General features: G+C 42.4%; 1 protein-coding gene across 1 annotated transcript in view; it reads right to left on the bottom strand.

Annotated features, from left to right (window-relative positions):
* The window catches only part of ugt8 (UDP glycosyltransferase 8), a 28,054-nt gene extending 12,775 nt beyond the window's left edge, over nucleotides 1-15,279 (bottom strand). The window contains exons 1-2 of the mRNA XM_061246502.1: nucleotides 14,920-15,279; nucleotides 4,306-5,132 (exon numbers count right to left, since the gene is read on the bottom strand). Of these exons, the coding sequence (XP_061102486.1) occupies nucleotides 4,306-5,130 (825 nt within the window). The 5' untranslated portion in view covers nucleotides 5,131-5,132; nucleotides 14,920-15,279. The remainder of the gene's footprint in view (nucleotides 1-4,305; nucleotides 5,133-14,919) is intronic.
* Between the last annotated feature and the right edge of the window lie 1,582 nt (nucleotides 15,280-16,861).

Raw genomic sequence — 16,861 nt, forward strand, 5'->3', positions numbered from 1 at the left:
GATATTTAGAATTTCCGGACATTTAAATATTTTACTTTTCTGGATGGACTAGATATTTGGAAACAATGGAAACCATAATAGCATATATTGCTTCTAATTATAGGTTGGCCTTAAGCAATGTGTATGAAATCATTATCTTTATATTGAACAAAAATACAGTGCAAGGTTCCATTATATCTTTAAACAAGGCCTGGGTTACTACTGGTCTCAAACTGTCATTACGGGGTTATGCAAAAAGATGTTACTATGAGCGTCTGAAGCACTGCATGCACAGTTAGGCCAAATACTGTACATTATGTAGTCAGAAGACAATATTGAAAATTATGATCTTCCACACCAATAGGCAGGCTATCCAAACATGGCTAACGTTCCATTTCTGCTCCTGTTCATCAGTAACATTATCAGCATCAAAAATGTACAACACATGTTATCTTATACCCTAGGTCTACGACAACCCTCGCTTTTCTGAATTGCACAATTTACATTCCAAAGCAAAACCAAAACATTTACCAATTCCGTTTCACAAGGCCCATGCTGGTTTGCGTTGTCTGGTCTACAAATGACGCTGTATGAAAACAGCAGGTCATGAAACTGCACATTTTTGCTCACAGGCGGAATAATTTGTGAACAAACTAGAAATAAATTAGAATTTTCTGATGCAAATGCGGTGCAAATACAATAAAACACACACGTGTATGCTGGCATTTACATTTTTACATTTTTGTCATTTGGCAGACGCTTTTGGCATGCATGGTACACTTAGATATTAATCTATTCGAGTACAGGGTCAATTTGTCATGTGTAGCTTTGTCAGTTACAGTGCCTCATTGTCACCAGACTGCCAAAGTCCAAATATTTCTGGCATCTAAAGAGCTAAATCACTTAGGTTATGCATTATGTTTGACTCTGGTCTGGTTGCGACATCTTCCTGAAAGTCTGTGTAGCTCATGCATGCGTGTTCACCATTTTTCTGTGTGTATATGAGAACACAACTGTGACTGGGGAAACTTTTGCCCCCAACCCCCAAATTAAATTTTTGTTTAAAAAGCTGTCTTTATTGGGAGGCACGGCTTCTACGATGACATCATTGATACTAAGGGGCTGGGCGGGGCCTGGCAATGAGGGCACAGGGCAATGGTTTGGTTGCATGGGCAGACTGGATTTCTGTAGGTGGCTGTTCAGGTGCTGTGCTCCATGTCAGTGCCCTTAGTCACAGGGTGTATTTGTGAGCTTCATTTAAGAGTGACTGTGACACAGGTGGATTGTTATTTTTGGTTGTTTTTTGTGGGGGTTTTTTTTATAATGACCCCAAGGACCCCTTGAAAAACCAGAATACTGATCAATTATTAGTGAGTGGACTACCCTGGTTATATATATACACTGCTTATCAAAACCTGCTTGCAGTGCAATCTGTTTTTTAGCATACAAGTCTGTTTATTTAAATATAGGATATTTGGCCCGTGACGTATTCATGGAGATACAGCAAAGTTACGCAATTGGTCCGGTGTAATAAAAAGAGGGCACTGTCAAAACTGGTAACAGGACCTGAGAAAGGCTGGCCAACGTGGGCACTTTTAAACGGAACACTGCTGAATTAAAGATGAAACGAGGGGGAACTCGTGACTGCAGGTCTCCGTTACCGCATGTAACTGAACCCCGGCTCTTTTCTCTGCGGCAGGCTGGACCGTGTGCCCATGATGTACACTGACCGGGCCCTGCCAGTGGGCTGTACACACTTTCAATCAGGGAGAGAGGGAGCGAGAGAGAAAGAGAGAGAGGGGGTGAGAAAGAGAGAGAGAGAGGGGGGGGGGAGAAGAGAGAGAGTGTTGGGGGACAAAAGAGAGAGAGGAGGAGGGGAAGAGAAAGAGTGGGGGAAAGGGAGAGAGACAGAGAGAGTGAGAGGGAGAGAGATAGGAAGGGATGGACAGAGGGAGGGAGAGAAAGCAGGAAAGTCACACAGAGAGAGGGGTAGGGGGAGAGAGTGATGGAGAAAGAAAGCAGAGAGTGAGAGAGAGCGAAGTAAATAGAGGGATGGAGGGAGGTTGGGAGAGGGAGAGAGTGAAGGGGAGTGATAGAAAGAACAAGAGAGTGAGAGGTATAGAGGGAAGAGAGACAGAATGAGAGAGGGGGAGAGAGTGATGGAGAAAGAAAGCAGAGAGGAAGATAGAGGGACAGAAGGAGGTGGGGGAGGGAGAGTGAAGGAGACTGATAGAAAAAGTGAGAGAGAGGTAGAGAGGGAAGAGAGACAGAAGGAGAGAGAGGGGGAAAGGGTGAGATTGATGGCGAAAGAATGCAGAGCGACGGAGATAGAGGAACAGAGGGAGGTGGGTGGAGAGAAAGAGCAAGATAGAGAGACAGGGAAGAGAGACAGAACGAGAGAGAGAGAGAGAGAGAGAGAGAGAGAGAGGAAAGGGAGGGTGAAAAAGCCTTCATTTCAGTATACACAGCTGCACCAGTAGACTGGCAGAAGCCCTGGCGGTGACAGGCGGTGACAGACACTGGATCCTGTGTCCCCCACACACACTCCACAAAGAGTACATTTACAGGGCCCGCATAATGTCTCCGCCTCTCACAATACTCCATTGGGAGCTGGGAGTTTGGCATTCCAGATCTGCACAGAGGACACTGCCTGCCACCTCTTGTAGCTCACTTGTATGGGCCGCGATTCTATAGCCCGTGCCATCATCTCCACTGATAACAACCGCCTTTGTGATGGCCTAACGCATGGAAGCAAAACCATAATCCAAACAATTTCTACCACAATTGTTACTACTATGGTAAATTGTAAATGGACTACATTTACATAGCGTTTTTATGCAAGGCGCTTTACAATTGATGCCTCTCATTCACCCATTCACCCTCACACTCACTCACCAACGGTGATAGGCTGCCATGCAAGGTACCAATCACCCTGTCGGGAGCAATAGGGGATTAGCCATCTTTCTCAGGGGCACTTCGACACACCCAGGGCAGCAGATCGAACTGACAATCTTCCAACTGCCTTGGAACTGCCTTCTGCTCTTACCTCCTAATGTCACAAACTTGTAACTACTACCAACACAACTACTATCACTACTACAACTAATATTGCTACTACTACCACCATAAATACTGCTCCCATCATTATCATAACAACAAAAACTACAACTACTACTACAACTCCTAAAAAGGAGAAATTGGAGGAATTGGAATCGGAATGTTGTTTCAAGTTCAGACATTTCTGGTCTGAACACATTTTTCAAGGTTTACACTCAGATGACATTGACTCAGGCGGTAGGAGCAGCCGTCTGGCAGCCGGAGGGTTGCTGGTTCGATCCTACCCTGGGTGTGTCAAAGTGTCCCTGAGCAAAACTCCTAACCCCAAAATTGCTCCTGACAAGCTGGTTCTGTGCCTTGCATGTGTATAAGAATGGGTGAATGAGAAGCCTCACTTATACAGCACTTTGGATAAAGGCACTATATAAATTCCAACCATTTACCATTCTCCAATGTACCTGTAAACTGTACCCTTCGGTCAGCGGCTGGTGCATACCATTGGATTTGCATACTTACGAAGTTTGACATGCAAGACCGGGAGTTAAATAGCCTGTGTGATTATCTCAGGCATCAGCTACAGACATCTCCTTCTGCTTACAACACCACAGATATCCTGCCAGTTTCATGCAGTTAAGGGTTCCAAACACTGACCCCTGGGTCACCTCAATGGGTCCCATCAGGTGTCAGTAATCAGGGACTGAAAATGGACTGAGAAATAGCAATTTATTTTTCTTGTCTGAGAGCCAAATTACGGTATTTTTGGACTTGGGTCTCACTACATTTACTTTGCTTCCCCGATCCATTCCCAGTGCCTGGTCCACATAATTACGTGACCATAACCCTGTATTGTAAATTCCTGCATTTGCCCATGTTTCTGTTCGTACAATCGCTGCATTTCCAACCCCTTGGCCCAGGCCTTCTTGGAAACTTTTTTCACAATTATTAACTTGAGAAATATTAACCTGGTTAACGAATGATTAACCCTTTCAGTCCCAAGCCCAGTATGAAGTGTCTCCACCCAAATCCCAAGGGCTTTTGGCATTGATTGAGAAAATGGAGAATGATGAGAACATTTAGTAGGGTTTTAATTAGGGCTCAAAACAACAGTACAGCAATCATTTTGATAAGTTGAAAAGGTATAAGGTCATATGACACTCTTGGGATTTTACGGTAGTTACGCTTCAGTTCCATATGGCTTGGGACTAAAAGGGTCAAGTAAATCAATGAACATTTTAAACCGAGTTGAATGAGAGGGTAGGAGATACTCACTTCTGGGAGGGGGCTGGGGGGCTGGGTTAGGATGCCTCCGACATATACCACGTGCGGGAGGGTGGGTCGGGGAAACTCCAGGGCCATGTCCGTACAGAGCATCCAGAGCCGGCTGCCCTGGACCAGCTCATGCATGGACACCTGAGGCTGGACGTTGTGCTTCTTCATTATCCGGTCGTACTTGGGCAGCACCAGGAACTGGACCCCGAAGCGGGACACCAGGTAGACAGCCGTGTTTGTAATCCTCTGCAGGAGGCTCATCTTGTCGGTGAGGAGGGAGTTGAACTCCGGGACATAGGACAAGGGGGCGGGGGCACCGACCTCCGCGGGGTACCAGAGGCCCGTGCTGAAGACGGCGTAGCGGACGCCCAGGAGATGGGCGATGACGAAGCCGCACATCTCGTTTGGGTCGACGAGGAGAAGGTCGAACTTCTCCTCCTTGAGCCGGGACATGACGGACTCACTCCCCACCATCACGTCACAGTTCTGGGAGTAGTGGTCCAGGATGTCGAAGAGTTCCAGCGCCGTCAGACGCCCCGAGAAGATGTTCTTCACCTTGCTCTGCAGGAAGTCGTCCGCCGAGGTGCTGTTGAAGATGCCCGGGTAGCGCTGGAGCCGGTAGTGTTCGGAGGGGGGCACCTCACGACCCTCGGACACCAGGAATACCGTGTCGTGCCCCTCCTGGTGCAAGGCCGACGCCAGAGTCTTGAAGATGTACAGGTGGCTCTCAAACATGATTGGAGGCACGATGACAATTTTGGCAGCCTGTGTCAAGCTAGCAGCAACGCACCACAGAATCACAGCTATAGCAGGACACAACTTCATGGCTGTTGGAGGGGGAAAGAAAAACAAAGATGTTGTGAACATGATAGCAGGAGCAAAAGCGGACCATGTCTGTGGAGGACAACTAATAGCCTAGTGGCTTGTCAGGTAACTGGAAGGTTGGTGGTTCAAGGGCCAGTGTAGCCATGATCAGATCCGTTTTCCCCTCTTTTCTAAGCCTCAAAATGGTTCGATTTTTCCCCAAAGACAGCTCTGTGGTCTTCATGTTGGTCTTTTCTAACAAGGCTAAAAGCAAGAGTAGACATTCAGAACTATTAATTTTTTAACCATACACCTATCAGTCACATGTTCCAATAAATTTGCTCACTTAACAATTGGGTGGGCTGATACAAAAGGTGATATGTTTGAAGTTGTTTAACAAATCTAGATTAAAATAACAGGAAATAAAAGCTGAAATTCTGATCCGTCCACCGTCATGTAAATCTTTTGACCTCAAACTCAATTGTCTTCAGTTTATATCAAAAACAAAGGAATTGACTTTGCTGTCCCAGTACCTTCGGAGGGAACTGTATGCCTAACAATGACTCTTTGTTTGTTTTATCTCCTACCGTCACCTTAGATAATAGCATCATATAAGAGGAATTAAATTTCTAGAAAAATGATTAATCTATTCACACCCCTCTACACAATCCTTACACCTGAAAGGCCCTAAATATCGCTACCCACTTTGATCCCACGGGTAGCCACCGAAACAGAATCAAGTTATCCGTCGACCTACTTGTTTAAAGAAATTTAAAATGAATGTCATTCTTTGTAACAAGACAAGAAATGTGGATGCTCATTGTTCCGCATAAAACAAGCATTAAACACACTAAAAGAACTATTGTGTGGACTCGCCCACAGTAAAGGACAAAGGGTGTTAGGGGACAATATCGAATATCCATTTTAAGAAGTGTCTCCCAAGAGCTTGCACAAACTAACAAAGGCCAACTTCATTGAGATATTAAAATGGTCGCACCCAATTGAGGCCCATTCAGCTATACACATGTGCTTGCGCAGGCACATTAAGAGACACAGACACAGGATGAATTCCACGCACTAACAGGGGGGAACCTCGCAACCCTCGGACACCAGGAATACCGTGTCGTGCCCCTCCTGGTGCAAGGCAGACGCCAGAGTCTTGAAGATGTACAGGTGGCTCTCAAACATGATTGGAGGCACGATGACTATTTTGGCAGCCTGTGTCAAGCTAGCAGCAACGCACCACAGAATATAGCAGGACACAACTTCATGGCTGTTGGAGGGGGAAAGAAAAACACGATCGTGAACACGATAGCAGAGCAGACGTAGACCGTGTCTGTGGAGGGAAACCTAAGGCCTTGTAGCTAAGGGGCTTGTCTGGGACCTAGAAGGTTGGTGTAGCCATGATAATATCCGTGTGCAGCTGTTGGGCCCCTGAGCAAGCCCTTACCCCCACATTGCTCCTGCTTAGTCTAATCAATGCCCCTTTGGATAAAGTGTCATCTAAATAACTCTAATGTAATGCAATATCGATCTTGTAAAAAAAATTGAAAACCCCACACCCTAATCTTCATTGCTCTCATGTATTGAACTTGGTATATATACAAGGTTTCAGCTCATGGGTCTTGACCTGGTGAAAACCTGAGGCTAGGAATTTGTACCATAGTTCAATGAATGTGAACAATGAAGAGCAGTGTGCTGAGTGTTTCATTCTTCCTCCATTTGATTTCCCCTATAAATCCAGCGCGCACACAAAGACCAGGCTGTGCGTATGTTGATTCTACCTCTCGGTATGTGATGGCATATCTTTCAATCTCCAATCTTTATTTGGTTTGCTGGTAGGGTTTAAAACATTAAACAATGGCCACATTAAAACTGACAAAAGACCACGATCAAACAATACGACAATAAAAGAATAAATAAACAATATAACACAACTTCTCGTCAGAAGCGACATAAAAGCAATGCACTTTTGCATGTTACAAAGTGTACGTTCACAATGCGAAGGAGCCATTAATGAGCCATTTCATGTCAAGCCTGTCAATTTCCATTTAGACAAAGGATACCATGGGTCTCTGGTTTTCCATACTCAGCTGTGGCCAATCAGTAGCATTACTTGTTCAGTTAATTACCTGAGAGGAAAGAAAACCAGGGCTGGATTTGGATTCAAGGGTCCAGGCCTGGTCCGCAACAGCATACTTGTCTACTATTGAGTCTACAAGTCACATTCGTGTTGTGTACAAGTTGTAAACTTAATAGTAGGCAAGTAAGTGGTTTTGGACATGGTCGTAGTCCTTCTGACAGGCCCTATAAAATTAAAGTTGAAGGGAAAGTACTAGAACTTCTTCTGCACAATATATGCCAATCAACCACTCTTTATTTGTTTTATCCCCTACCGACACCTTAGCTAATGGCATCAGATAAGAGGAATTACATTTCTAGAAAGATGACTCACCTATTCACACCCATCTACACAATCCTTACACCTGAAAGGCCCTAAAAGTCGCTACCCACTTTGATCCCCCAGGTAGCCACCGAAACAGAATCAAGTTATCTGTCGACCTACTTGCTTAAAGAAATTTTAAATGAATGTCATGCTTTGTAACGAGACAAGAAATAGGGATTGTTCCGCATAAAAGAAACCACATATCAAACACACTAAAATAACTATTGTGTGGACTTGTGTGGACAGGTATTAGGGGACAATATCGAATATCTGTTTTAAAAAGCGTTTCCCAAAAACGAACTAGCACGAACAAACAAAGCCCAGCCGATTCAGATATAAAAATGGTCGCACCCCATCGAGGCAAAGCCAACCATACAGATATGCATAGACAGATGTAGAGACAGAGCTGAATTCCATGCCTTCCACACTAACAGGTTTATGTTGAGTTCAATCAAATGATACAACCAACACATTCCATCACAGATAGTCTCCAACACAAACACTGTCCCACTAGCAGGCAGTCAGAAACCATGTGCCACGGCATAGCCGGATGGTTTGGCCTATTTTGATGGTGACGCTTAAATCATTAACGGTCTGTCTTAGTCTGAGAGTTGTGGAGGATTCGCATGAGAGACAGGACCCGTGCCTGCAGACCGTCCATGAGCAGATACTCATCAGACAGGCCAGGGAAATTCTCTCAGACCCTTCCACGTGAGCCCAGTTCCTCCCTTCAGGCTCAGCCTATAGGGCCTCTCCGTGTAAGCTGGTCAGATACAATCCACCTGTCAATCAAACTGCTTAACAACAGTAGGTAGGGGCACGTGCACGACTAAACTATGCTTTACATCAGTTGTTTTGGAAATAAACCAATGGAAGCTGCATTTGTGGCCGTCACACATGAAGTTAAGTTACTTTAGTAAGGAAGTCATGAAAGCATAGCTGCTACTTTGAGGCAACACAGTGTTGGAAGGGTGGACATTTTATTTCTTGCCCCACAACTCCCCGTGAGTCGGATGCAAAATTGCAGGTTTTTGTTTTCTCCGGAAATTTGGCCTGAAGCGAACTGCCAATCTTTCTAAGAAACATGTGTCACAGCAACAAGCGCATTTCTACAGGCACTGTTCAAGAGTTCACTTCACATATAATATATGTATACCACAGTAGGGCAGGGCTACCAGTGACTGTAGGCATTGTTAGCATTTCCTGTTTGATTCTCAGTTTAGCAGTTGACAAGGCTGCAGGCCACTGGCACGGGGCAACACACAACCCAGTCTCCAGTGAAGGACGCAAGTGAAATCAGAGTTGTACCAGAAGGTGTCACCTGAGCTGCTGCCATGACAACCTGACGTCACAAAGCCACTTATATTATATGGCTGCAGACAGGGCTGCGTTACTATTGTGTTTAGTGACAACTTACTTCAGCCTTGGAGCAAGCTTTATTTCATTTGATTACCTCGATGATTACATACAGGCGGATTGCTTCAGGCATCCACCCATTGTGATATAACAGTCTGTTGAACTTATACCATTGCTACTAATGGAGGTATGGAGAGAAGTGTGAGAAGTGTTTTTCACTTTCGATTATTGGACGGCTAATCAGCACCTTTTTTGGGTGTGTTACTTCATAATTTTTTATTTATTTATTTCATCATTTGCTGTTATTTTTTTAATGCCAAACGTCCAAATATGAAACGTCCCTGTTCTACACCAACTACAACACTGTATGAAAGAAAAGCTGAAACAGAAGTATACTAGCTTCTACGATATGACATGTATGCAAGTGGAACAGATCTTTGGGGGGGGGGGGGGGGGGGGGAAGGGGGAGGCGGGGAGTTTAATGAGAAGGAGGAAGTGAAGCCATAGCCTATGTATCAGAACGGAGAATTGACACAAACCATTTTCCAAGAAGTGCATGGAAAAAAAAGCTTTGCTAATTGTAATACAGTATTACAATTTAATAAATTTTATGGAATATATACTTCAAGATGTGTTTGTATGGGTATGTATAACTGATGAAATTGAGGAAAAGGTGAATCAGCTTGTCTTTAAGTTATTAGACAGATTTAGCGATTTATTTACATATGACTACCATCAGCTCTGCCCTCTTTATCCGGAATGAAGACCATTGGAGTAAAAATGTCTGTATGAGTCATATACAATAATTATATTTACATATAATATAATCCAGGTGTATTCGGACGAATATCAACATTATATTAATGAATACAATACCTAATCAATAATATCCAAACTTGTAATTGATAAATTACGCCAGATTATACAGAACGTCGCTACAACCATCGATGTGCAATATGGATGTGGCTGGTCACAGCAAATTAGCTTTATACTCTGGGTGACTGGAGCACGTTAATACTTTTTACTAAGGACAACGACCACTGTCACTGTCATCTAACCCTACTGAACCTCTTTGGACCTTTGGATCCCCCTGCACTGGTTTCTGTACAGGTGAGTGGGGACTGAGGGTCCTGGGGTGACCCGGCATTCCCGCTCACCTGGCTACAGAAGCCCCATCTCTCATCCCAGAATGGGAATGCCACCCCACACTCTCCAACTGCCCTCAACTGACTCAGGAGCAGCATGACAGTGACCAGTTTGTAAGGTGTAAGAGGTCCCTACATGGTCATAAATAAGGGTACAAAAGTGCCTAAAAAGGTACAAATAGGTGTATATAATTGTACCCCTTTTGGTACCTTTTCTTATATTTAACAACATACTCAGTTCTCCCCAAAGAGAACGTGGCTGTACTTTCAGGGTACATTTGGGAAATTTTAGCTTTGAAGAACACGAATGTACCTCCACTGTACCTTTATTTCTGAGAGTGTTATGCGTTTTGGCCAAAAACGATCCACTGCTTTGTTGATGGCGTCGTCCAATCAAAACCAAAAAGGTGTGTTTGGGAAAACATGGGAATGGGGTCAAACTCATTCTGGCTAGTCTGGGAACAAAGGGCCGCTTACAAAGCCTACTCCCACCATCCTGAAGGCCTATCATACACTGGTTATAATAACACATTTACACTCAGTGAGCACTTTATTAGGTATTTATTAGACTTGTATTATTCTGCTGCTGTAGCCTATCCACTTATGAGGTTTGACACGTTGTGTGTTCAGAGATCTTCTGCATACCACTGTTGTAATGTGTGGTTATTTGTGTTACTGTCACCTTCCCATCAGCTTTGACCAGTCTGGCCCTTCTCCTCTGACCTCTCTCATTAACAATGTGGTAACAAGTGCTGCTCACTGGATGTTTTTTGTTTTTTGCACCATTCTGTGCAAACTCTTGCGCATGAAAATCCCATGAGATCAGCAGTTTCTGGGATACTCAACCCACCCTGTCTGGCGCCAACACTCATTCCACAGTCAAAGTCACTTAGATCACATTTCCTCCCCCATTCTGACATTTGGACTGAAAATCAGCTGAACCTCTTGACCATGTCTGCATGTTTTTATGCCTTTAGTTGCTGCCACATGAATGGCTTATTAAATATGCATTAACAAGCTGGTGAACAGGTATACCTAATAAAGTGCTCAGTGAGTGTACATACAATAGACTATACAGGGCAGCAGTGTAGTACAATGGATAAGGAATCAGGCTTGTTACCTTAAGGTTCCATTTCCAGGTAATACATTGCCATCCCTTGAGCAAAGTACCTGACCTAAAACTGCTACATCATACACTGCATACCCAGCTGTAATAATGGATACTACGCACAATGAAATGTAAAAGGTATGCAAGTTACTTCGGTTAAGATTGTTTGTTTAATATCAAGTGTTTGCAAAGGGTAAATAACTGAAAGTTCAATTAAAATCAAAGGCACCAAATACAATAAAATTTTTAAGTGAATTGTTATGTGTTGCTGTAGGTCAATTGACTTAACTGTGATTTGTTTTCAGCGCCAAGAGTTATGTAGCTTGCAAACTACATAACATCCATTCATATTTCTTTCAGCTTATTAGTCAGGGTCAAACCCTAAATACAATGTCACTTTGTCATTACAAAGTTCTTTTTGTGACCTCTATGCCGAGAAAAAGTATAAAATAAAATATACATTTTTGCATTAAGGTAATTCTGTTATTTGTTTTTGACTGAGGCAACTGATAAAGTAATTATAGATTAGATTTAGTATTATATGAAACCAAAAGGCCAGGTGGATTATGTTTCATCTTAACTGATCTTTTACCAACCCCTCTAAAGACAGAAATTGTTTTTTATTAAAGAATTGGTGTTCAACAAAACCAAATCTATAAGGGCTGTGGGTTCGTCATGCGGGAGAGTGCGATCGGTTGTTCCAAAGAGGGAAAAGCATTCTAAATCTACCTGTATGTCTGCAAATTCTCACTATTACTGTTTAGAAATGTAACCCAAAGGTCAGCTAGAGGTATGTACTGGACTGTACATGTCAGCGGTTGGCTGTTGCTATAGAAACCCGTCACATGTCAGCACCTTTGCATCCCCAAACAACTGCCCAGCTTTTGCCGCTGACGCGAGCTCAGAAACGCGTCAAACGTGAAGCAGAGGTCAGAAGAGGTGAAACCCTGAATGAGGCAGTCCGTTTGAGTCTGGCACAGTCATTATGACTTTACATGCTGCCTGCCTGACTCCAGGAGTTCCGGAGGAGAGTCACAAACACACGTGTTGTCACGGTTGCCTCTGGGTAGTGCATGTCAACAAGAATACATATTGCGACATGTCTCGTTCTCCTTTTGGGAATGTTGTCTCCTGTTAACCCCTGACTGTTGAAAAGAGACAGATTCAGTCCGAACCACAGCCAATAAGTCAAGTAGCGGACTATGACAGTTAGTTTCAATGCTGAAAGTATCCAGATATCCAGCTGATGGAATTGTGAGTTTGCATTTCATGATGTCAAACTATGGAAACTTTATGGAAACAACGTTCTGCCTCTTTTGTTTAGTTTAGCTGACATGGACACAGACAAAGCTTTGCATACAGTAGCCTAGTTGCTTTCCAGCAAGCAGCAACTTTAATGTTCACACACAAATATGCACCTAGCTAGAATGCTATGACAATAAAAAAACTCCATACCTCAAGCCTTATTTCCTACATAATCAGTAAGCAAAAATGATGTTAATTTATTTTAAACTAATGTAGCTGTACTTCCCCCCCTGTATAACGGCTGCACATTTTGCTAAAATAAATGTTTCCCAAAAACAAGTGTAGCACAATTCAGCACTGAGTAGAGCTTGCAATATGGAGTAGCAAGCAGGAGGCGTTTGCGAACAAAAGTAGCTATTCAAACCTCACTGTGCCAGTGTTAACCCGAATATGTATGGATTTAGTCCAAAGAGAAGATAGATTGCCGAGCATCTAATATCTAACTCCAGTCCTGAAGAGCCACCAGTTAGCCTGGCCCAATCAGAAAATTTGCCATATGCATCATGACTGATTAACTTGTAAAGTAGACCACAATACATTTTTACAAGACCAGATTAATTAAATAATTAAGAGCAGAAATTGTTCTGAAATCCAGATAGGCCCGGTTTTGCGTAAATTTAACCACTGACGATAACGTTTCGTGTCTTGCTTGCTGACCGGTAATATTGCAATCATGCTCCCGAATGTTCTTCATGCAATTTCCTATACATGATTTATTATTCGTTTTTTTAATACAGGGGACTTGCTCTGCCCATGATGGCCCCGTTTTAACTCAGGCTGGAAGATAGCGGTCACTTAACTTATGCCAGGCCCTGCTACAGGTTCCGGTAATCGAGGTTATAACATTTAAAACTGTTGTTTGAATGGTTTTGTTAGTCCTTGTGACTGCACCCACATCTTCGGGAGAGGTGAATGCGAAGCCACGCCTCTGAAACGCGAACCGAGAACGCGACATCTGACCAACCATCAACCTCCCAAACTGGTCAAACTGGATTTGCCGAAATGACTGATATGTGGGTATGAACAACATCAATGGTACGTTTCAACAATTTATGGGGAATCCCTTACAAAGCTTTCCTTTCATTTTCTGATTTAACTACTTATACACCAAAAAAAATATTTTTCTCGAGTAATCCTTATTTCTCAGCGAAACGGGATTATGTAAATAGTATATTATACGTGGGATAATCGTTAAAATGTGCTTTAAATAAATCTAATCTGCCCACGCAATCACTGCGAACAATCAGCTTCTACTACAGTATCACAAACCAAACGTGTCCCAGGATTTCGCACTCATAATTAATACTGTGCAGCGGACTGAACTTTGTGATATAGATCCATATAGTGTTATCACAAAGTGTATTGGTCCAAATTAACTCATTAATAATATGAAAAATAAAAAATAAAAAATAAAATAAGATCGTAACTAACAGTACGCTACAGGTTGATGCCTACAGATTAGATATCTACATTTGTGGATATATAGAATTAATAGCCCATCCTCAAAAAATAATGCATAAAAACATACTGTTTTAGTGTTTTCATTTGGTAAGGAAACTTCAGTCAGAGGTATTAAATAAACAATGATTTGGTGTGCGATTACTTCTGTCAATCACCAAGAGAGACATCTATTGGTCCAGGACTGAACTGCAGATATTTCAAAAGTGGGGAAGAGGGTGAAGTCCAATAATGGCATTACATGCAAGAAGTATAAATATATATATATATAAAATAAAACGTCTGTAAAAAATTAGGACATGCTTTTTTATGACAAGCTTAACTGTCGTGAAGCCGAAAACCTTTTTATACAAAAACAAGATCCTTTTTGGATTAGGATACTAAAAGCATACGTGTAGCTCTGTATTAAGTTAATAGTCATAAGGATCAAAATTACAATTCGGTGTCACACCAAAGCACAAATCATTCACAGAGTGAAGCCGTGTTAGAGTCTGCATGCATTTTTAGCTGTTGTTTTTTCACACGTGGGGAATTTGCCGAACTTTAAAGTTAAGCGTTGAGAAATGGAATAAACCGTTTATTCAATAATGCTTATAATGACGTTAAAATATTCGTATCATTTGGAAAATGGAAATATGCGCAAGCATCTTTATAATATCTCAGTTTCCTCACTCACGAAAGTCGACCGCTAACAACAGGTGAATAGTCTTTCACCGTAAAATATGGAGTTTGTCCAGCAACATATCATCAACCTGCTGGTCAATGCTTCCGGTGGAACTACGCATAGGTAGCCGAACTGGCTTCAACATTCGTCTTGGAGAAGGGCCACAAATTAATATAGATTCCAGTAAGTAGTGAAACCCGCAATATTAAACAGATGGACCCCGTGACAATACACACGATTAAAATATGAGGCGTCCAGGTGCAGTTAAATTCAATTAAGACGACTTCAGCACCTCAATACACGCTCTAAGAATATCCAAGTTACCTACCTTGTTAGTTGACCAGGACTGGCAGGTGCTGGCTCCAACGACAAGTCAGTTAAATGAGTTGTGAAATATATCCAAAGAAATGCGCTTTAGTGGACAGCGCTTTTTTCCAGCACCCCAGTTTCAGACGGGTAGATCCGGCACTTTGCTACCAGAGCCACCCTGCGTTTCAAGGAGGCGGGGCTGCCAAGATCCAATTCAAGGGATATGAAGGGAGTGGCACTAAAGGCTTTGTAGGTAAACAATGACGAGATACACCTGCCCTTTAACCACTGCTTGGATGAGAAAGCGGCAGTTGCTTGAGCTTACAGTTGTAATACACGGATGCTATCATTCACCACTGTGTCCCCTATTCGGAACAGATCACTCACACAGCTCAACAATTGGCTGTATGGCCGAAAGTCAAATCGCCGGAGACCTAATCTAGTTCCACGAAGTTCCACGCCCCAGTGAATATGAAAGACGCCATTGATGTTGATGAGCATTATATTTCCCTAAATATGACTGGCGTGTCCTCGATCTGTCGTTTTTATGGCTGGTCAGATGGGGAATGGAGTAGATGAGCTCTCCACGATTTGCAAGTACAGGTTTTTCGTCTTTCTTTAACTTAGTTTTTTTCTTTTACTGCAAAATTAAAATGAGTAATTTCTAGTGCATAAATTATATATTTAAACAATAATATATAAACCGTTCAGCATACCATGTAGTAATACAATATGATATTATTATTATTATTATTATTATTATTAGTAGTAGTAGTAGTAGTAGTAGTAGTAGTAGTAATCGTAGCATAGATTAAAACGAAATTATAAGAGGTGTTAAACAGGACGTGAGACACCTGCTGGTTCAATGCCAATGTTCACCTCGGCCTGATGCCAGCATCATCCCTTCTTAGGCTACCCATAATCTTTCTTTTTAAAACACAATTCTTATTAAGGTACTTGAGTAGTTTTTCCCCACACATAACATTAGAGTGAATAGAGTTGAGAGTTAAGGATATGGGTTAATTTAAGAATAGGATTGGCTTAGTTTGCACCATACTCTTTTAGAGAGAGAACATGAGGACATTGGGCCCTGAATCATTAATGTCCCACATTGGTCAGATATCAGTCAGGGCTTTTTGTTCTGAGAATCAGTAATAGATGGATTAGGATAAACCAAGACTACCTGCCACTTCAAGCCCTTAAAAAAGTTTTTTTTAAGTCAAAGGTGACAAAAGAAGACCATTTACAAAGAAATTTTAAAAAGAATACCAGAAGAATATATGCACAGACATACACAAACACACATACAAATAAATGCAAAAGTATTGGGACAGTGACACAATTTTTGCCTTTTGGCTATGTACTCCAGCACATTGGATTTGATATAAAACAAGTAATCTTTAGTTAAAGTGCAGGCCGTATATACGGGGACTATGTATAAAATGGGCTGCAATTCCCCCTCAGATCACCCGATATAATTATAAGCACTGTTACAGCGAAGCAAACAGTCTGCAATTTAACCTCATATTCATTGTTTTGAGGTGTTTTTCAACTGCTAAAATGTCTGTCTGTCTCTCCTGGCGATCTTTGAGTCACGACCACTGTTCCTGTTTGCTGATGCAGTTTGTTTGCGTTTGACTGTTAAGCCGCTTCAAAACGCTATTGTCTCATTTTGCTTTGGAAACTCACATACCAATCTGATGATTCTCAGACCTCTTTTATAGTAGACACATACTGCTATTTGACTGACCTGTGTAGCTGGCTTTCAGCATTAAAGTCCTATTGCATTGTTTCTATAATACAGTACAGTATACAGTACATCATATCATACAGTATACAGCAGAGCACAGTAACTCAAACTCAAGGGCCCAACATTTGTGCGGATAATATCGTGGCTACACCAGGGATTGAACCACCAACCTCCTGGGTCCCATTCATGTACCCAGCCACAGGCTGCTCCA

This window comes from Conger conger, chromosome 6 (assembly GCF_963514075.1).
Source record: "Conger conger chromosome 6, fConCon1.1, whole genome shotgun sequence".
Taxonomy (NCBI): Eukaryota; Metazoa; Chordata; class Actinopteri; order Anguilliformes; family Congridae; genus Conger; species Conger conger.